Source organism: Ambystoma mexicanum, chromosome 4p (genome assembly GCF_040938575.1).
Source record: "Ambystoma mexicanum isolate Mex_15411 chromosome 4p, UKY_AmexF1_1, whole genome shotgun sequence".
In the NCBI taxonomy this organism is placed as follows: domain Eukaryota; kingdom Metazoa; phylum Chordata; class Amphibia; order Caudata; family Ambystomatidae; genus Ambystoma; species Ambystoma mexicanum.
Window position 1 is genome coordinate 136,682,362 of NC_090927.1, and position 22,313 is coordinate 136,704,674.

The 22,313-nt window shown below is 48.6% G+C and overlaps 1 protein-coding gene across 2 annotated transcripts in view; it reads right to left on the reverse strand.

Annotated features, from left to right (window-relative positions):
• The window catches only part of HADHA (hydroxyacyl-CoA dehydrogenase trifunctional multienzyme complex subunit alpha), a 541,230-nt gene that overhangs the window by 115,580 nt on the left and 403,337 nt on the right, over nucleotides 1–22,313 (reverse strand). For both annotated transcript variants that reach the window (XM_069605578.1, XM_069605577.1), the window contains exon 17: nucleotides 19,340–19,535. In XM_069605578.1, the coding sequence (XP_069461679.1) occupies nucleotides 19,340–19,535 (196 nt within the window). The remainder of the gene's footprint in view (nucleotides 1–19,339; nucleotides 19,536–22,313) is intronic.

Below are 22,313 nucleotides of genomic sequence, written 5' to 3' on the forward strand. Positions count from 1 at the left end.
GGAGCAATGAGGATCATCCAGGAACCGAACTTCCGTAACCTCCGCAGCACTTGCGGGATGACGGGGACTGGAGGAAACGCATACAGCAGTGGGAATGACTACTCCACCACGAACGCGTCTCCTAAGGCTCCTTTTGGAGGAAATTCCCGCAAGCAGAACCTCTTGCAATTCCGGTTGACACTGGAGGCGAAGAGATCCACTTGAGGGGTCCCCCAAAGGGCGAAGATCTCCAGGAGAATCTCCTGAGCCAACTCCCACTCATGAGAGATCGTGCTCTGCCTGCTCAGAGCGTCCGCCGTCACGTTTTCGTCTCCGGCCAGATGAACTGCCGAGATCGAAACTTCCTGCTGGATGGCCCAGAACTCGAGCTGCATCGCCTCCCTGCACAGAGGAAGTGACCCTGCCCCCCCCCCCTTTTTCTTGAGGTAGTGCATGGCCACTGTGTTGTCCGTCAGGATCAGGACATTCTTTCCTCGCACAGTCGGCAGAAAAGCCTTCAGGGCTAGCCTGACGGCCCTCAGCTCCAACAGATTGATATGGAGTCTGGACTCCGACGGAAACCAACGACCGCTGACCGTCAGCTCGTTGGCATGAGCTCCCCATCCCGTGAGGGATGCATCCGTCACGATCGTCGCCTCCGGCCAGGGAAGTCAAAACGGAGCCCCTTTCATCAAGTTGTCTTCGATGGCCCACCACAGGTGGTCCTGGGCGACCGAGGGCGGCACCTGAACCGGGTCCGACATCCTGCCGGAGGACTGCGACCATTGCATCTTGAGTGCCCACTTCAAAGATCTCATCCGCAGGCGAGCCTCTGGCACCAGAAGAATGCAGGATGCCATGAGGCCGAGCAACCTCAAGAATTCTAACGCTGGGAGCGTCTGGGCATGCTGAAACTTGTGCACCATCTGCTGAATGTGAAGAGCCCTCACCTGGGGAGAAAAAGACTGCCCCAGGGAAGTGTTGAGCACTGCTCCGATGTACTGGAGCCGCTGTGTTGGCGTCAAATGGGACTTCTTTAAATTGAGGGAGAAGCCCAGCCTGTGAAGGGAGTGGCAGATGACGGACAGATTATCCAGGACTTGCTCGGGAGAGCTCCCCCCTGATCAACCAATCGTCCAGGTAGGGGTAGATGTGAATCCCCCCCCTTGCCTGAGATGCACTGCCACCACCACCATGAGCTTGGTGAAAACCCTCGGGCGGAGGTCAATCCGAACGGCAGGACCCGAAACTGAAAGTGCGAGTCGCCAACCGCGAACCTCAGGTACGTCTTGTGGTTGGGATGGATCGGCACATGGAAGTAAGCATCCTTGAGGTCGAGAGACACCAACCAGTCCTGAAGCTGAAGGGCCTGGAGGACTTGAGAGCAACCATCTTGAACTTGTCCTTCCTGAGGAGTTTGTTCAAACCGCGCAAGTCCATGATGGGTCTCAATCCCCAGTCTTTCTTCGAAATCAAAAAATAAGGGGAATACCATCCCTTGTTCCTCTCCGCTACAGGCACCAGTTCTATGGCGCCTTTCTCCAGCAGGGCTTGAATTTCCTGCGCAAGGAACGGATACGGACTCTTCAAAGAGAGGTTCCCTGGTGGATTGTCGTGAGGCCTCTGCCGAAAGGGAAGACAGTAGCCGTGGGTTATGATCTCCAGAACCCACACACCTGAAGTAATGGCACGCCACTCTACAAGATGCTGCGCCAGCCTTCCCCCAACCGGCGAACCATGGGACATGGCCTCATGACTGAGTGTTAGCGGCTGCGGCGTTACCTGAGGGCAAAGAGGCAACTGCCCGAGCGGCCTTGGCACCACGGGTACCCTGTCGTCCACCTCTGGTACCCCTGCGTTGGCCTCTGACTGCTAGCTCATCTCGCTTTACTGAAGGACGAGTAATAGCGAAAGGAACCACCCCTCCATTGCTGTCCTAGGACGAAAAGGCGAGGTTGGCGAACTGCAGCGCCCAACGACTTCGCTGTGGCTTTGGAGGTCTGCAACCTCTCAAGGCTCTCGTCAGCCTTGCTGCCAAAAAAGGTGTTCACCGTCAAAGGGCATGTTGACGAGCCGGGACTGCACATCAGGAGCAAACCCAGACTTTCGCAACCACGCAAACCTGCGTATCGCTGTGCTCGCCGCCTTGGACCTGCTGACGCATTCAGCCATGTCCAAACCCGACTGAACGGACTCTCACATGGCATCCTTACCATCCTGGACCATAGCAAGGACACCATCCCGTTCGTCCCCTTCGGGAATATGTTCAGCCGCTAACGCAACACAGTTCCACAGAGTGTGTGTGAAACGAGACAAGGCACATATGGAGTTGGCCGCCTGAAGCGCCATACCACCCGAAGAAAACACTTTCTTCGCCCAACCATCAAAATGTTTGTCGTCCCCATCAGGAGGGATGGTAGGGTACGACGCCTGCTTTGCCGGGGCCGTGGCCGCCTGCACCACCAAACTCTCCGGAGTGGGGTGCCTGGTCAAGTAGCAGGGGTCGCTACTGGCTGGACGGTATTTTCGCGACAAGGACCTGCCCACCGCCGGGAGACTCTCCAGAGCAGTCCAAGCCGCCGCCACCCTTCTCTATAGAGCCATATGAAACGGCAGTACCGGGTCAGTTGGGGGACCAACATCAAGGATGTCCGTGAGATCATCCTGCACAAACTCCCCTGGGGGAGCAGACCGTCCCAAGTACTCAGAGACCCTAGCCATAAGGCGCCGGTACGAGGAATCGGCATGAGAGCCAGGCTCAGGCCTACAAAACTCCACCTCCGGAGAGGTGTCCAGTCCACTGGCATCATGCAGTGACTGCCTCAAATCGTCAAATTGGCTATGGCCCGTGACCATCTCATCTGGAACCTGACTAGGAACCAGGCCATCAGAATCCTCATCCACCTCTGAAATATATTCCAGGTGGTGAAAAGAAGGCACCCGAGAGTGCTTGCTCTTAACCAGAGCCTTTCTAGGGGGCTCCCCCATGCCACGGGGTACCTCCGACACCCCGGCCTCGAAACGCGTCGAGTGAATCGGCTCCTGCGTCGAGAGAACAGGCATTGGCGCCGAGAGGATTGGCGTGGAGTAAATCGGCGTTGACGTCAGATGCAGCGCCGCCAGCATCAACGGCGTCGACACAGTCCTCGAAGCCGGAGCTCCGAGCGTGTCCTTAGACGACCTGAGGCGTCGATGTCTTCCTCAAAGACATCACAGGTGCACACGGTCTCAAACGCGTCGAGGACCGGGACCTGGAACGGGTACGTCGAGAACGAGTCCTTGTCCGAACGGGACCTCTCCCGTGACTCGTGCCGACCACTCTTGCGAGCGGTGTCTCTCGACCTCTCACGACCGACCCCACTCGGGGGCGCGGACGGTTTAGTACCCTGCGACTCGAGAATCGCCAGCATTTTCTTCCCGAAGGAAGCCCATTCCTCTGGCGTCGCACGGCAGGTGGGGTAAGCGACGTGCCGGGCAGAGTCCTCAGAAGAGGACCTGGAAGACGACCGCCGTCGGCGCTTCCGAGAATGCCGCGAAGAGGCCGAGGAGTGGCGAGACCGACTCCTAGAAGGAGACCCACGAGACTTCCGACGATGATGCGGAGAGTCACCTCTCTAATCATCCGTCGAAAGCCCCGCAGACTTCAACTTCTGGGGCTTGGACACCCGACCTACCGACAACTTCTTACGTTCCCGTAAGGCTTTGGACGTGAGCGACTGGCAGTCGATACAGTCATCCGTGTCGTGGGCCTCCCCGAGGCACCAGAGGCAGGCGTTGCGCGAGTCAGTCACCGACATCTTGGACCCACACTCCCCGCACTTCTTGAAGCCCGGACGCGGGGTCGAAGACGAAGTAGAAGACATCTTCTTACGAAGGATTTTCTCACAAAACTAACAGGTTCGAAGAACCGAGAAGAACAGAACTCCAAAGAGTCGAGGCGTAACCGAGATTCACGAAGCAACACGTTCGCGGAAAAAACGGAACGGAGGCTACGGGCGTCGTGCGTCCTACTTATCACATCGGATGACGGAGGAGGTCCTCGACGACGGCGCATCGACGCAGGAAAAAGTTTCCGAAGCAGCACAGCTGTGGTGATTACCTGTCATAGATTTGGAATACGTCGGAGGACCCAATCCCCTCGAAATATGGCTATTTATTATATACACTAAGGCAAAGTTAAACTTAATATTCAATTCAGGTAAGTAAGGCAAGTTTCACAAAAGATATACAGCAACACATTTGCTGTTGCAATAAATTCAATAGTACACCCTTACATGAGAAACATAAGCATTAAGAGTAGCTTCAGGTTAGCAAATCATTCATCAATCAACATTTACTAAATTGTAATACTGGGTAGCTAAATAACTTTGGGTAGGCCTAAACTTTAGATGTCCAACCTTATCTGGGGAATTAGAGTCTCGAAGGTCAGATGGGGCAAAGGGGAGCAGTGAGCTGTGGGCAGCAGAACAAAGAAGCAGACGCTGTCAAAGTTGTCAAATTCATAGATGATTCTTTTCGTAGCAAAAAATGAAATTGGATTCAAAGGGTTCAGGGGGCTATTTAGTCCACCTGAAAACATTACTGCCTCTAGGACGGATGTCCTTGGGCACAGGAGAACAGCGTTTGGTCGTCCACCCCAACATGCCTCAGAAAGCTCAGGAGGCGTGAACAGCAACGCAACAACTGCCCAGGTAAGTACCCATGGGTGAAACAGTACCTTCTTCTGTGAAGAAGAGCGATGTCCCTGTTGAGTCCCCAAGGAGAGACATCAGCTCTGGTTTGGTTTCTGGCCTTGGTAGCTGAAGAAATAACTGTGGGAACAGGCGGTTAGACTCAGTCACAGGGATGTCCTGCAGACCATCTTTGTGGCACTTGGTTGTGGGGTCTCAACTATTGCCACCCAGCAGACTTTCTTCCTTCTCCTCGGTCTTCGATTCAGCTGAGGGGACTTCTACAATCGGGCTTGAGTCTCTGTAGGCTCAGACAGATGCCCACCAACTTGCAGCCGGAACCGCACTCGGCGAGACAATGCACCGCAGCAGCCCCGGAAGGTCACAGCTCATGGGATGGCTCAAACCGTAGCTGGTCTTGCAACTGGTTGGGCCCACAAGTCCAAGGGAGGAAGTCGTCTAGTCTGCAACTTCCCTGTTGCACAGAAAAAGGGGCTTGAACTGCAGCGGTCACACAGCCGGCTTTGGCGATCAGTGGAGGAAGCTGCAGGCATCCTTCTTCGGAATGCATCTTCCAATGGTAGACTGGCTTCAGTATCAAGACTGTCGCCTTTTATGCAGGAACCCAGCCTGCATCCTACGTCCTAACTTTGGGTGGTGGTTGTCCCAGGCAGCCTTTCAGAACTGGATCCAAGCAGACACATTGGAGGACAAAGACATGAGGAGTGTGTCCCCTCCCAGCTTCCGTTCCTCCCAGACATACTGGCGCCTTCAGGCGGGGTTCCCAATGGGAGCCCGCCAAAGACGAAAGAGAGTAGGACCTTCCCCTCCCCTCATCCCCCACCTAGGTTGGCAGAAGGTGGCTCAAGAAAGGGCAAGCCATCGCGACTTAGCGAAAAGAGGACAGGTTCCATTTTGGAAAAAGGGTGCCCCATGTGTCCCTTACTACAGCCTGCGATGTAACTTTCACAAAATTCAGTAGAAAACCATCCACTGCCACCAACCACTCCGATTTGTCACTAACTAGAAAGTTACAGGCGAAGAGAGAAAAGGGATAAATGTGTCCCCTCAGCACTCCACATATGGTGGGGTGTGCGGATCTTGAAAAAGAAAAGCATAGGAAGGATCAAAAGTAAACTCCTATCCTGGTAACGTTAAGTTGGCACAGAAAAATAAAATAAAACCAAAGAGGGAAGCTCAAGTAGCTCCCAGCAACACTGCACAGAAGGTGCTGTGTGCTGCAATAGTAAAATACAGGTGCCGCCAAAAGATGGAGGAAAGCAGACTGCATCAAAAGAAACCAAAAATGGCTCTCAGGGTCACAGAAAAGTGTGAGGAAAAAAGGTTCCTACTCACTCAGGAGAGTCAGACAAAAATCCAATAGTCCAGCAAGAAGTACTAGGCGACTCACCAAGTGGGGAGAATTACACACAAGATGAACATTTTACCTAACACTGGGCCAGATGTGGCCAGTGGCTATCCATGAATGGATAGTCGCAGCCAGTTTTAATCGTGCAGTTCTTTACCATTGGTGGGCTTGCTCCCAAATCAAACCTTGGATAAAAGGAGGGCTACTGCAGCTACCAGATATATCAATGCTGGAGACAAGACCGCTACATAGAAGAGCAGCACTCCGACCACCAGAGGACGACTCCGGCAGCTGACCAGCATAGACTCCAGTACTATCTCGTGTTAGGGGAGTTTTGCTAAAGTAGAATTGGAGGCAAGACTCTATATAACTATCCCTTGGTATACAGGTCCTCAACTTTTAGTATACGCCTGAACTACCCATAGGATTGGTAGCATGGCAGAGCAGCCATGCTTATCTTATGAGGAGGATGTGAGCTGTAGGTAAGTACACTGAACCCAGTAAATACAATAGTCCAAAGAAACACTTAAACAAGGAAAGTATATAATAAAACATATTTATTTTACATACACAAGGCAAGTTCTTTTAGACTAATCAATACACAGGAAATGAACAATACTTTTTAAAGTTGACTGCTTCAATAATAGTTGCTTGCGCTAACAATTGTTTCAGAAAATGACTAGCTCTACCATATAACTTGTAGTGCTGCACAAGCCCATTTGTTTTAGAGAAAACATGAATTCATCTACTAAAGTCACTTCAGATAAAACCTGAAGCAAGGAAAAGGAGAATTATTTAACACTTTAGCAGTAATTTACTTTATAGTAACACTTAACAAGGCTTCTAATGCTTTGCCACTCCATTCCCTAACTGTTCAAGAGTTCATCAAAGTCAGTGTAGAAGTGGAACAAAAGCCTTATGGAGCAGCATTAAAGGCAAAGTTCCTCAGGATAGTTTAGGCACTTAAATAAAATTCTTTATTAAGGTAACAAGTTAGGGGGACCCCACAAAGGAGAAATTACTTACCGTAATGTTCTTTCTGTGGAGGCTTCTCCCGCAGAAATCTCACCCGATAGATATTCCCTCCAGCTCCGCTGCTTCGGAAAACTTTCAACAGGGGGCATAGTGGACCGCGACCCAGCCGTCGACTGTTGACCGTTGATCCATCTTGCTAGGCGTCTGGTCACCAGCTCCGGACGTGAGGCATTGATTAAATACCACGCCACTATGCCCCAACCCCAGTTCCTCCCTTTTATCCCCTCAAAGAACCACACGCTTCAAAGGAAAACAGAACAAAACAGGCTAATAAGCCCTTAAAAAAGTAGTAACTATAGACCTCCGAAGGAAGAACAATTGAACAAACACTACAAGGAGCTTTAGAAAGTTTATAATTTTTTTTTTTTTTTTTTTTAAATGGTGGCAGGAAGACAGCGGACCATCACCAAGTCAACGTGAAAGGGTAGATGTGTGCCAACCACCGTCTTTCTGAGCCATGAAGGGGACATGAGGAATCTGCGGGAGAAGAATCCAAAGAAAGAACATTACTGTAACTAATATCTCCTTCATTGCCTTTCTCCCGCAGATTGCTCATCTGATAGACTCCCAAAGTAGTAAATGAAGGAGGTGGGCAGTAAGTTATATAAAGAGATTTTACAGCAGTGGTCTGCCGAAACGCACAGCAGCTGTACGAGCCACATCCAGACTATAGTGCTTAGCAAAGGTATGAAGCGATGACCATGTCGCAGTGCGACAAATCTCCCGGGCAGGGACTCTCCTCTGCAATGCTGAGACTCCTTGTTGAATGGCCCCCTGATGCCTGCTGGAAATTCCCTCCCAGCGGACTGGTAGCATTCAGCTATGCAGAAAATTATCCAGCAGGATAAAGTCTGCTTGGTTGTGGGCAGGCACTTAAGGGCTAAGGAAAATGCCCATGAAGAGCTGGTCACCTCTCCTGAAATCAGCCGTCCTCGCAATATAACTTAACGCCCTCTTCTGGTCTAGGTGATGTAACCTTTCCTCCTGCTTAGAAGGGTGCAGAGGATGGTAGACCAGTAGGCCGATGGATTGCGACAGGTGAAATGTTGAGACAGCCTTGGGGAGGAAGCCAGGCCGTACCCAGAGTGAAACATTCTCCTGGAAAAAATGCAGGAAGGGTGGCTTACAGTATAAGGTCTGCAGTTCACTTATCAGCATAACAGATGTAATAGCCACCAAGAAGGCTGTTTTCAAAGAGAGAAGCCACAAGGGACAAGAGTGCATAGGCTCAAAGAGCCGCCATCAGAAATGTCAGAATCAGATTAAGGTCCCAATCTAAAACAACAAAGTGAGTTGGCAGAAACTTATTTACAAGGCCTTTCAGCAATTGTGCCATTACCGGATCTTAGAAAATTAGCCTTGATCTGTGGATCTTTTAAACACAAAGGTGCCAAATATACTTTGACTGTGGTGACCTTATGGCCTGCGGAGGCCAGCGACAGAAGGAACTCCATCACTGCAGTGGTGGGGCGAGAGATGGGGTCAATCTCGCGTTCCCTGCACCATGCCTCAAATCTTCTCCATCTGCACGCGTACAAAGAATTTGTAGATGGTCTGCGTGTAGCCAGCAACACCCTAAGTACTTCCTCAGAGAGGTCCCAGTCATCATATCTCATCCTCTCAAGTGCCACGCATGTAGGTTGAGGGATTCCACGGTTGGGTGGAGTATCGGACCGGGTTAAGGAGATCTGGACGCTGAGGCAACCAATGAGGTGGACAGATCTAAGAGATTGGAGAACCATGTTCTCCTCGCCCAGTCAGGGGGCGATCAATATCATGGCCTCTCGAAACCTCTTCAACTTCCGGAGAACCCATGGAATGATGGAATTGTAGGGAATGTGTTAAGGAGAGGAAGAGTCAAATCCACAAAAAACGCACCCGCCCCCCAGTGTATCGTCCGCTGGGAATCCCTGCGAGCAAAACTGTTTGCCTTTCCTGTTGGACTCTGTTGCAAACAGATCTGTGTTAGGCAGAATCCTGTGCAGTGCCCTTAGGGACCACTACACACAATTAAGACTACAGGTGGCAATACAGTGGTAGCAGTAGGCAGTAGCGGAGCAGCCAGGCTTATCTCAAGAGTATATGAGCAGTAGCAGAGATTACACAAAGGGACCACAATTATTGTGACTCATGCAAACACTGACTCAAGGTTTCAGGTAAAAAATATAAGTACATTTATTTGTAAACCATTTGTTATAAACACGACACTTCTATTAATTCAAAAACCACACATAAAATATACTACAACTAACCAAATCACTTTGTACGGTATAACTTCAAGGTAAGTACCCTGTGTTTTAGCGGACTGGTGTTATGAAACAAAACACGTTACAGGGAATACACGCGATCACTTTTTGACAGCAATGATAGTTCGGTCTTACTAAAGAAACGCGTATCCACGGCAAGAAATGTTACCGGGGCAAAAACAGACTTCGCACCTGAGATACCCAGAGAGAGTTGGGGGCAAAAATCATAGGCAACACTTTTGTCAAGGCAGACAGAATCAGAGAACACTCTTAATTCAAAAGTCAATAGGCCAGAGCCAGTGTCAAGTGGAACCGGGTTCCTGTTGTCGAGGATCACACAGTCAGATAGTTCACGATTCAACGTAGCCAGGAGCACTTTGATATTGTCAGAGAAAGCAAAGGTTATAAGAAGGAGGGAAGACGAGGGTAAGGCTTGGAGGGGGAAGAAAAGGGATTCACTAATTCCACGAGCTGAACAGAAAACCTTGTTCAAGGAAAAAGCTGGTGCCAAGGCAGCTGTTCCTGGTAGTTTCTGCAGACCCTCAGTTCCTGGAGCTTCGATCCGAAGGAGGACATCTGGAGGGGTCTGCACCACACAGGGCTGAAGCCGGCAGCAGCGACGGTGAATAAAAGGTGCGCTCCTTTAAAAACAGGAGAGGCTCTTCAGGTGGTTATCCGGACCACTACAGCAGCGTGCAGCGATTTCGACCACGAAGAGGATCCTCTGGCTATAGAAGATAAGCTGGTTATCCCCACCAAGCTCAAGGGAAGACGACTCCGGACTGCATCTTCTCTGGTCGTCGAAGGGTAGATAGCTCAGGACTGCAGAAGGGCTTCACCGGGACGGGATAGTTGCAGCAGTCAACTTGTTCTCTGCTTCTCTTTGGTTCCTTGTAGTTCCAGTGGTGTTAGGCAGAAACCTGTGCAGTTCCCTTAGGGACCACTGCAAAAAGTTCAAGACTACAGGTGTTGGCAGTAAACCCAATTGGTAGCAGTCTGCATCACCCAGATTTACCTGGTAGCTGTGGCTGAGCAGTCAGACTTCTCTCAAGAAGAGTTAGGCAGTATATAGAGTATACACATTAGGTATAAAAAATACAGTAGCACAAGCAAACACTGACCAGAGCTTTGGTATAAAAGTATATAATTATTTAAAAACACACTTGTAAAAATACACTGGCACTAATATGTCAAGCAAGTTGAAACACAGTCACTAGAAATATATACACATCCCTGATTAATTATTTGACAAGTCTTAGGAAAAGAACACCACTTAACACAGAGGTGAGCGCTTAACCAAGATGGCACTCCAATAATTATTTAAAAAGGGAGAGAAAAGGCAGAAATAGTAAAATCACACAATACCAACACTTCAAACAGAACCACATCAAGTCAAGAAAGGCAGAGTCTACTGTTGAGAAAAAAGTTCATAGGCCAGGCCCACTCTTAGAGAGCAAGGCGGAATGTGCCCAAGATCACACAGTTGAAGTACACTTTAAAAGTCTTTGCAGATAGTTCAAAAAGGAGTTGGATCAGTTCAGAAAAGTTAGTTAACAGGTCCCAGGTCACCCCAGGATAGAGCATCAGGGATTTACAGGACACCTTCAACAGTCTGTTGCAAGGGAGACCAGGCGGGACACAGTACCTGAAATGGTGAGAAAGCTTCAGCGGGGCAGTTGTTCCTGGCAGCGGGTGCAAGTCCGTGCTTCGTCCAGGGGAAGAGAAGATCTCGACGTGGAGGAAAGCTTGAGGTCGTTGCACTGCCAGGGAAGAAACCAGCTGCAGAGTTTCCCGGTTAAAAGTTACTACCCTTTTATTCACGATAGTGGTGAAGCGTGGCTATCCGGCCGCCGGGGTGCTTGGCACGGGCGATTCGACCACGAGACGATCCAGGAAGGCGAAAAGAGGGCGAACTGGTTAACCCCACCAGCTCAAAGGAAGAAGAGACTCCAGGAAGAAGAACTTCTCTGTTGTTGGGAAGTGGCGAGTCGGTTCAGCAGGCCTCCACCAGTGGTGTTGTCGTTGCAGGTCGGCTCAGCTTCTCCCTCTTCGGATTCTTTGGTCCTGTGGCGACTTCTGAAGTTCCAGTCCCCAAAGCCCTGCTTTTATGCAGAAAACCCCCATTCATCAGTCCTAGCTGTCACTCAAACATGCTAAGTGATGAGCCGGGCAGTTCACCACTGGGCCAATCACACAAGAGTGCGACTTGAGTTGCCGAGGCAACTCAGTCCAGAGTGCCTCCCCACCCCCACCCCCACACATCCTGTAGACCCAGAGAGAGGGGCACCACTTTTGGAGGCTTCTGTGCAGAAGCCCGCCAAAAGTGGAACAAAGGGCTCGACTTGGGTTGGAGTTATAGAGGCGAACACAAACGCCATTTTAAAACCGAGTCCTGGCAAAAAAGACCCAACCAGGGAATAAATATTAAATAAATAACCCGGCGGTATCTTTAACATTGCACCAAAAAAGTAGTGCGTTTAAAATGAATGGGAAAATCCCATAGGAAATATTCCGGTGGAATATTTTGCGTGGTAACCACTGCCACCAGCCAGAAACTCGACGAGGGGGGACTGCACAGTGCCCCCTCAAAAAACAGACCCAGGGTCAATCTAATTACCCCTACCAGTACTTCCACAATATGATAAGTTTCTACTGGTTCTGTTCACAATTTAAGACTAGTAAAGTCAATGGTGACTTTACATGCCCTGGGAGACAGTAGTCAGTCCCAGGGTATGGAGTCTATTATGGGGGGTCACTATGACACCCCTGTGTTATTGCACTGAGGGTGCTGTGTAACACATCCCAAAAACAAATGAGGCCATATGGACTAAAAGACCCCATAGCCCATAAAACACATTACAAAGTCAAAGGACATTTTCAAATCATGCCCAAGAGTGGGAGAAAAAGAGTCTCACTCTTAGCAGGAGAAACAAATAAACCCCAAAAATCCAGCAAAGCTGCTGGGGGACTCACTAGGTTTGGGAAATTAGCCTATACAGAGAATTCTCCCTAACAAGTGGCGACTGACTTCTAGCCCAAGAGACCTGCTTTTTATGCGAAAATCCCCCATTCACACAGCCTGGCTGTCAATCGCGCAGTAGGGGGGTTGTCCGGCCCAGACAACCACCTTAGGCAATCACGGCAAAGTGCGACTTGGGTTTCCTAGGATACCCTGTGCAGGGGGTGACAACACTCTTCCCTCACATTCAGCCCACCTAGACAACCAGGCGCCTAGGAAGGCTTCTTTGCAGAAGCCCGCCAAAAGACAGTGAACAAAGAAGGCAAACCTGGTTTGCCGAGCAAAGTAAAAGACAAGAAGGACTTTAACAAAAAGAAATGGCGAGTAAACCCGACTGGAGCCAAAAGAAAAAGTATTTGGTCAAGCGGGTTTAAGTTCAAGGCTAATATAATAGCCTAAAACAATACCAACATTTATACAGTATAATCGCAGTAGAAAAGTTACGGTAGATACCATTGTCACCAGCGAAGTCTAAATGTTAAAAGAGCGAAACAATGCTCTAGGAGTTACAGATAAAAAGGGCTAAGGATTAACCCTTCCCAGTACTCCATGTAAGATGGGGTGTACTGGATCTGTGGTTCGATGACTAAGTAAAGTTAATGGCAACTTTACCCTTTTCTGGGGGACAGTAGTCCGCCTCAGAAATGGAGTTGGTTGGAAGTCTAAAAGACAACCCTGTGACACTGCACTGAAGGTGCTGTGTAACACAAAAGAAGGGGGCTACTGAAGGTGTACTCCAGAGTCCACAATCACAAAAACAGATGAAATACACATGGCAAAACACAAGAGTGGGGAAAAAGGGGTACACTCTTACCAGGTGGAAAAAAAGAAACTCCAGAGATCCAGCAAAGCTGCTGGGGGACTCCCTAGGTAAGGGAAATGAGCCATTGAATGAGAATTCTCCCTAAAAATCTGTTTCTGGGGTACCCCAGAGAGCAAAGACCACCTCTAGGACTTCCTGGCACTCATGCGAGACTGTGCTCCACCCGCTCAGAGCATCCGCCATGTTTTTCTCTGTGCCCGCCAGATGAACTGCCGAGACCAAGTTCCTGTTCTCCAACAACCAGAACCAAATAATCATCACCTCTGTGCAGAAGAGGCGGGAGTGCACACCACCTTGCTTGGAGAGTGCATTGCCAATGTGTTGTTCGTCAGAATGAGGACATGTTTCCCATGCAGAGATGGGGCGAATGCTTCCAGGGCAAGCCTGATCGCTCACAACTCTAGCCTATCGATGTGCCACCTGGCTTCTGTCGGTGACCAGAGGCCGCTCACCTGCAAATCCTTGCACTGACCGCCCCAACCCTTCAGAGAGACATCCGTGACAACTCGGTCTGAGGCCAAGGAGGCCAGAAGGGTTCCCCCGCTAAGAGACTGTTGCAGTCCACCCACCAGGACAGGTCGACCACTGATGCGGACATCCTGAGGTGATCTGAGAGCCATGGTACTGAGACCACCGATATCTGATCCCTCAGGAGCCATTGTAGGGATCTCATGCACAACCTGGCCTCTGGCACTAGAAAAATGCAAGAGGCCATGAGGCCTAGGAGGCAGAGGAAGGGAGCCGCTGGTAGTGGCATGCTTAGGGAACAAGTTGACCATTTGTATCAAGCGGACTACTCTCTCCTTGGGAGGGAAGGGCTTCCGCACCCGGATGTCTAGGACTGCTCCGATGAACTGGAGCCGCTGGACTGGTGTCATGTTAGACTTCTTCAAATTTAGGCAGCAGGAAGCAAGTGTCCAATAAATAGGACAAGACATGCACTGGAGACTTCCCTCAGATTAGCCAGTCGTCCAGATATGGAAATACATGGACCCCGGATCTCCTGAGGTGAACCACAACTACCTCCATGAGCTTGGTGAAGACCCTTGGGGCAGAGGTTAGACCAAAGTGAAGCACCTTGAACTGATAGTGCAAATCTCTTATGGGGAACCTTAGGAACTTCCTGTGCTTTCGATGGATTGGCACATGGAAATAAGCATCCTCTAGGTCTATCGACACCAGCCAGTCCTGCAGTTCGAGAGTGTGGAGAATCTCATCACCATCCTGAATTTGTCTTTACTCAAGAAGCTGTTGAAGGCCCCAAGGTCCAGAATGGGACGGAGATCTCCTCACTTCTTGGTTACCAGGAAATACCTGGAATACCAACCAGATCCTCTCTGCTCAGGAGGTACCTCTTCCACTGCATCCTTCAAAAAAAGGGCTCTCGGTTCTTCCTGGAGCACCTGTCCTGGTAGGATTGGGGGTGGGGGCTGTTAGGCAGAATTGCAGGCAGTAGCCTCTGGGACCACTACACACAATTAGGACTACAGGTGTTAGCCAAACCAACCTTTGGTATAAGTCTGTACCACACCATTTTTGGTAGCGAGCTGAGCAGCCAGGCTTATCTCAAGAGTGAATGTGAGCAGTACAAGGAGTTACACAGAGGACCTTCAATCAGCGTTTCAAGTAAACACTTATACTCGAGGTTTCTTTGTAAAAACACGTATTAATTTATTACATAATCATTTAGAAAACATTTCACTAGAAGAGGCAAATTACTAATATAAACAAATACACTTCAATACGAAACTAAGTTTTTGAGGTAGTTTGAGCGCCCCTGAAATAGGAGCAAAATGGCAGTTCAATTACTTCGCAGTGATCAAAAAGGACAAAAGTATAATATATCACATACATTCTAGGCAGTGCAAATAGTTTCAGTTCAACAGAAGAGTTCAATTAAAGTCGATAGGCCAGGCCAAAGTCAATGGGCTAGTGTTCTGGATAGGAAAGAGCAGTTCTGGTACCAACCGGTAAATTCTTCGCGAAAGTTATTAGAAGCAGTTTAGGTGAAAGGATCATATGATGGGTCACAAGCTGATTAGGCCTGCAAGTTGGCAAAGTTTCATGAACTTTCACTGCGAGAGTGGCGTTCTCTCAATCGGGTTGGCACAGTACCTTTCGTATGAAGAAACAAATGCTGCTGAAGTCGTGGTTCCTGGCAGGTCCTGTAGATCTCGCTGTTCCTGAGCCTCAGTCGTGGGGCCAAGAGGGAGGACGTCGGGGGACTCCTGCACTGGCCAAGATCATCGAAGAAAGCAAACAAAATGGAGTCACTTCAGTTCCAGCAGCTGTAGATTCAAGAACACAAACTGGTGTCCCTCTCCCTGGTTAATCCTAACCAGACTTGAGAATGGTATCCAGGTGTCTGAGTTGATTGGTCCCACCAACTCAAAGGAAGCAGTAGTCCTTGAAGGAGCTTCTCTGTCGAATGTAGTTTGCCAATTCAGACCTGCAGCAGGGCTTCACCGGGCAAACCAATGGTCCAGGAGTTGGAGCAGCCGTCCTCTTCCAGCTCGTCTTCGGTTCTTTCGTTCCAGTGGTCGACTCCTTTTGAACAGTTTCCCCCATTCATTCCAGCCCAGCTGCCACACACCCAGCAGGGTGGCTGTCCTTGCCGGACAGTCAGCCAGCCAATCACGCCAGAGTGCATTTGGGTCTCCTAGGAGACTAAGCACAGGGAGTTTTGGGCACCTTCCTCACTTCCTGCCTACCCCAGACACTCTGGTGCCAGAGGCGGGGTTCACTCGTGAACCCCCGCCAAAGGCAAAACAAACAAAAGGACCAAACCTGGTTTGGAGCGCAGAGTAAATCTCAAGAAGGACCTTTCCACAAAGAAATGGCAAAAAAAGAAGGCTAGACCATTTTGATAAAAATGGCACCCTTGGGTGCTTTACTGCACTTGCGAATGCAGCCCGCGGTAAATGCACATCACAGTAGTGAAAACGAAACCACTGCTACCAGCCATTGAGTGAGGAAAGGGTAACATAAAATTGTTACATGAGAAGTTAGACAAATGTGCTACTAAGTAACCCCTCCAGCACCCTATTGTAAGATAGTGTGTGCAGGGTCTACAAAGTTACAAATGTATGTAAAGTCAATTTCACTTTACTGCTCTTGGAAACGGTAGACATCCAAGAGTAAGGTATTTAAACCATGGGGAATCTGAAAGACTTCCCTGGGCCACTGCACTGAAGGTGCAGTGTGACATAATGCAACAAGATGCATATGGAGTTTGTCAGACTCAAAAGAAACCAAAACAGTTTAAATCACACAAAAATACGAGAGTGGGCATAAGGTCTCACTCTCTCCAGGTAAAAAATTAAAAAGTCATAGTCCAGCAAAAGTCGCAGGGGTCTCAATGGTAGAGAGGAATAAGCACATTTCTGAGAATTCTCCCCAACAACCTTCCCAAAGCAGGATGACCCAAGCTTAAACCACCTCAGATTGCTGGACCCACCAGAAGCAAGGGGAGCCAATAAGGTGTCCAAGAACTGCAGTGGTGCGATTTGCCAGTAGCTGAAACCGCAAAGTGCCGCTGATTTGGAAAGAGCCCATCGCCGACCTTCGAAGTACAGTACTCCTCCAGACGTCCTCCCTCTTGCCCCCACGACTGAGGCCCAGGGACAGAGGAACTGCAGGACTGCAGCCTGAACAGAAGCCAACTGTATCCTCTTCTTCAAACCTAAGGTACTGTCTTGACCGAAGGGGTACTTAGCTCTTTTATATGTAGCTTGCTGCTTTTCACTGGAGACTTGCAGTAGCTGCTTTTTACAGAGTTGCTTGCAGCTTTGCCTTTCACAAGCCTTACAGCTTGTGGTCCATCAGTGATTTTTTCTACAAACTCTCTAAATAACATTGTGAAAGACTTTTGGATGGCCTGGCTCCCTGCAAACTCTTCCGACCCATTGGCTTTGGTTCCAACTGTCCATCATAGGTGGTGCATAAGTTTAACTTGTATTGCTGGGAAAGACCTAACCTAGACTTCATTGGAAAGATTGAAAAGTGTTCACATATATGGACGACTTGTTAACCTTTTTCCTTCCCTGACATTTTTCTTTCCCACAACCTCAGTATTGCATCAAGTGTATACAGTGACATATCAATATCAACTGTGTCCTGGTAATTGAAGTCACCTCAGGGTGTAGGAAGTGTGTGTGTGTGACATCCCAAAAGGGTATCTACTTGCTTAACTTCAATCTGAGGAAGTGTTGTGAAGTGTATTTTTATTGTTGCATATTGCCCTTTCTAAAGAAGGCTTATATAAAACCCACCGTTAAATTATTTTACTAGGAAACCTTGAGTACAAGTGTTATTTTGATACTTGCAATGGCGAATCTCTATGTCATATCTCTACAGATAACATTGACCCCTCTTGAGATAAAGTCTGGCTGCTCAGTCACTATCAACTTGTGTAGTACAGACCTATACCAATAGGTGGGTTTACCTATTACCAAGAGGACAAGGCTGGTGCAGTCTCCCACAGGGTTACTACATACAATCTTGCCTAACACTGGCTTGAAATGGTTGTGCCAGGAGATTATTTGCTTGCCCTTTGGCCATATTGTTTCTTGGCCTTCTTCTTGTATTATCAGTTCAGGGAAATCCCTAATATACATGGTCACGCATTTGCCCAGGAGAGCAGCAGCTTTCGCAGGCTAGTGTGCATGCCATTTGTGCATGGAAACAAGAAGTGGATGGGACTGTCTTGTCCCATTCCACAACTGTGGTGCCTGAAAGTCTGGGGTGCATGCACGAGTGAAACCCGCAGTGGTCCCTGATTGGACCACTGCTGGCTGAATGCGCGGTGCAGATCCTTACCATTGGTGAGATTGTTTCTGCCATGAGTCTGCCATTTGGGATAAGAGGACATGTGCAGCCATTCCAGTAGGATCAGCCACAAAGCCAATTATACTGTGTAGCTGTGCAGCTGACTGAAGACCCGTGGACGACTCCTTAAGAGGCCAGGTACCTTTTCCTGCAATTGCACCAGTGAAGCCTTGCTGGACTACCTGATCCGAGAAGGTCCTCATCAGTGCTTTGAACCTCATGGGTCGAAGGGTCGAGACAAACAAGAGGGCTTGCGACCAACCAGTATTGAGGTTCTCATGCTCTGTCAGCCTAGCGCCCTCGTAATTGTCTCTGGACCACCTGGTGGACCGACCAGCTCTGAATTGGGCTACCACGCCAGAAGAGTCACCCTTCTGTTTTTCATCTGTAACTTCGGTGGTCGCCTGCTCGTTCCACAAGTTGCCTTCCTGCCAAGTTTCAGCATCCCAGCATTAAGGGATCCTGTCCTGTAAGGTCTTCGAATGCGACTGGAGAGACGCCTGCTGTCGCCAGAGTGCAGTGACTGTCACTGGAACCGGCTTCCTTCTGTCTGGTAGCGTTTCCTGAAGAGGCCTGCATCAGTGCCGGTTGCATTTCCTCTTTGGAAAGGATTGACCTCAGCTCCTGGACCAGATGGAAATCTTCCTCGAACCTGCAGGTTCTAGGCATCTTCTACTGGATCCAATGGTGGGAAAACCTACATCACGTGCCTCCCAGTTGACTTGCTGCCAGGCCACTTGGGAAAAATGGTGGTGAGCAATTGCAATACTTACAACCATCCCCATTTCCCATATAATATATTTTATGAATAACTTTTTATTCAATTCCATCGTCTTTTAAATGTTAGTTTTAAAAGCTGTTCCAATAGAGTATTTTTGTACTTGTCCAAGCAGAATCTTTGTGTATTTCACAGCATGGACTCAATTGTGGACACCTGACCGCACTCAACTCTCCTGAGACTAAGCCTTGACCACTCTCCACGCTGACCTCTATTGGGTTTGGCTAACCTCAGAGTTCCCCTGTTCACTAGCACTTGAGTGGCCTACAGAAATCGGTCCACCAGGCCACATATGATAAATCCATCTCATCAATATTCAAACCAGAGACCAGTAAGATCGACTATCACAGCAGTGAATGCTTGGCTGCTGGTTGAACCATCTGTCTGACATGTTAGGAGCCTTAAAAGACAACGATCCAGTGAATAGGGAAGATCCCAAAGCAGGAGGCCCCCCACATATCAGAACAAGGACAGTTGAGGGTAAAGGTGGTAAAACCTGGAAAACAGCACATCAACCAAGAAACAGGCTACAAACTGCATTACCATGTCACACATTCAGGCAACTACTTAAACGTCTAACTGTGGGTACTCACCTAAAAACCCTTTGGCCACCATGGCTTTTAAAAGCTCCACGTTCCCGCCTCCAAAGCGCTCGCCAAACGCTTGGCCGAGATCCTCAGCCACATGAGCAGCAACATCAATGCCAACCTCGTCTGCAAGAGTGGAGGCACCAACGGGGAAACCAAAGCCTGTAGTAAGGGCATCCAGCTTCTTCGGGTCAACTCCTTCCTATACATTGAAGGGAAAGACAAAAACGTCATGCCATGAGTTCTAAAACACAAGACTGTTTAACAGTGGATTCATCACCAAGAATTACATTTTCACCGATACATCGAGGCAGGAGTCTGGGGAGAAGAGTGTAGATTCTGGAGGATGAGGTTATCAATTAGATTTCAGGTCAAAAAAAGAGCACCTATCCGGGGTAGGACAAACTGAGTTTTTCTATCAGACCATTGGAAGAAAGCACATGTGAACATCAAAATGTGTAATCGACTCTGGTGATGCTGCTTGAACTGCATTTGGATCATTGATTACACAGCATACGTGTGAAACATGAATGCCTTTTCTAAAAATCAAAGCAGCGTTGCAACTAGTAGGCGCCAAGTAATTTAATTCATACATTTCTTTATTTGAAAATAATTATGGATCATTGATAGGGAACACCATCTTTCATCAGAGGGTATGTCAGTGTGAAAAACAGTCACAGGAATAAACGTGCAGTACCAGTGCAGAGAAAAAAAGATGCTTGGAAAGTTTTGTAGAACTACTATATAGGAGGGAGGAAACAATACAAGTAATTCCACTATAAGACTGTTAGGGTAAAGCCCACCTTTATTGAAAAGGGTTACACTCCTTTGGTTTAGCCTGAACTACCCCAAGGTTTGGTAGCAATGGCTGAACAGCCAGTCTAGGAGGGAGGAGGGCTGTAGTGAGTGAGGCACACAGAGCTCCGAGTATACACTTAGTTCAAGGAAACACTTAAGTACTATCACCCAGTTATATAATCACAGAATTCTTGGACTGTCCAAAGTATAAAATACTTTAGAACCATTTCTAAGGCAAAACAAGAAGTAGCAGAAACTTCCGAAACAAATAGGCCAACTTTAGTCCAACCTGTGTAACTTTAGTTAACCCCTGCTTAGCCAATCTTAGGAACTCCAAACCTATTATAGGTGAGTCTCACAAAGTCATGGGGGCACTGAGGGTCCAGTGGCCAAGGGATTAGGAAGAAAAGGCAGGTAAGCAGTGGCCAAGGCAGAGTCTATAAAGATATCTTCACGTTTACAGGTGTGCATCAGTTAGGTCTCTTGGCAAGGAAATGTGGAAGTTCCCTTGCCGAATTGCCCCAACGACCTATGTCCCAAGGCAAGAAAGAGCACAAAGGTATGTCCACCCCATGTCACCCATGGTAGGTCTGGGAGGGGGTGCAAGTACCAGTTTAACTGCAACCCTCGAAAGCACAGTAACAACAAAGCAGGCCCCCAGCTAAGTATTAGGGACTTAACAGTACCTTGTAAGGGAAGAAGCAAGTGCAGCAGGGCCCCAAGTAGAGGCGACAGCAGACCAAGGTTCAGGATTCTTGGTCTTGAAGATTGAAGAGAAGAACTGGAGGGGGTCTGGTGGTTGCACTAGCAGTTGGACGCTCAGCAGAAGATGTTTGCAGCACTGGCTAGTAGGTGCCTCTTTCAAGGTTTGGTTGAAGGATGGTTGATGTGCGGTGGAGTTTGCGCCCTTTCTTGGTCCTTGTCTCAAGGGACTTTCAAGAGCAGGCTCCAGTCACTTGAGGTCCAGGAGGATGCCTACCAAGTTTGAGATGAAATCACGCTGCAGAAGACGTTACACCGCAAAATGGCACACTACCGGGCATTGAAGAATTACGGTCCTTGGGGGGGGTGTATCGGGTCGCAGATCGTCCAGGGATGGTGCAAAATGCAGTTTGTCTCTGGAACTGGTTAGGCCCACCAGTCCAAGGGAGAAAGTCACCCACTACAGAGATTCCCCAGCGGACAGAAGTTGATGTCAAAACTGTGCCAGTTAGACGGCTTTTGCTATTGCTGGAGGTGGCTGCAGACATCCTTCAGATCTTCAGTTCCAGTGGTCGACTGAGTTTCTGCTTCAGCACCCTCGACTTACGAAAGAATATTGGTTGAGTCCACCGCTCAACAGTCATACACCCATTGAAACTTGGGGGAGGGGGGGCAGCTGTCCAATAGAGATGGCTCAGGTCGGGTAAAATAGAATAGAATCTCGGACCTATACCAACAAGATGGTGGTTGTTGATACTGACTCCTGTTGTTGAGTGGGTTCGGAGTCTAGACTATGAGCTACGGCACGACGGCGGCGTTCCGACAAGCAAGTGGAAGGTGGGCAAACGAACCCAGTGGATTCGCAAATTAAAAAACCCATGTTACCCGAATCCAGGCCCTGATAGATGGGATTTGATTAAAGCATTATTGGGGTGACTCTCCACTCCTGGATCTTAGAGACCCAGTTCTCCTATGAAGAATTCTACAGACCACACAATAAAAACCAGTGCGCGTCTATAGCCCTGAAGAAAGTGGTGACATCCAGTCTCAATACCACTGAAACCGGTCGGCTTTTTTTTTTTGACCCGAGTAGTCAAATCTGGATCAGATAAGATCCCTAAATCAGTTTGCTGGTAGACCCTACCACTAAGAAGGGATCACCCTATTGTTCTCTTTTCTTTCTTCAAACCTACAGACCAACGGAGCTCATATTACGGAAACAAATCTCCGAACCCACTCAACAGGAGTCAGTATCAACAACCACAATCTTGTTGGTATAGGTCCGAGATTCTATTCTATTTTTAACCATTTCTTTTTAAGAAAATAATTTGTTTTAACTAGTTGCAAAATCCAAAAAACGAAAATAAAAAAATGAATGTTTATTTGGAAAACAACACAGTAAACTACATAAAATAAAATTTGTGGAACTTAAAAAAGTACAGCCACCATTTAAAGCATGTGTCCCTTACCGTTGCTGCAA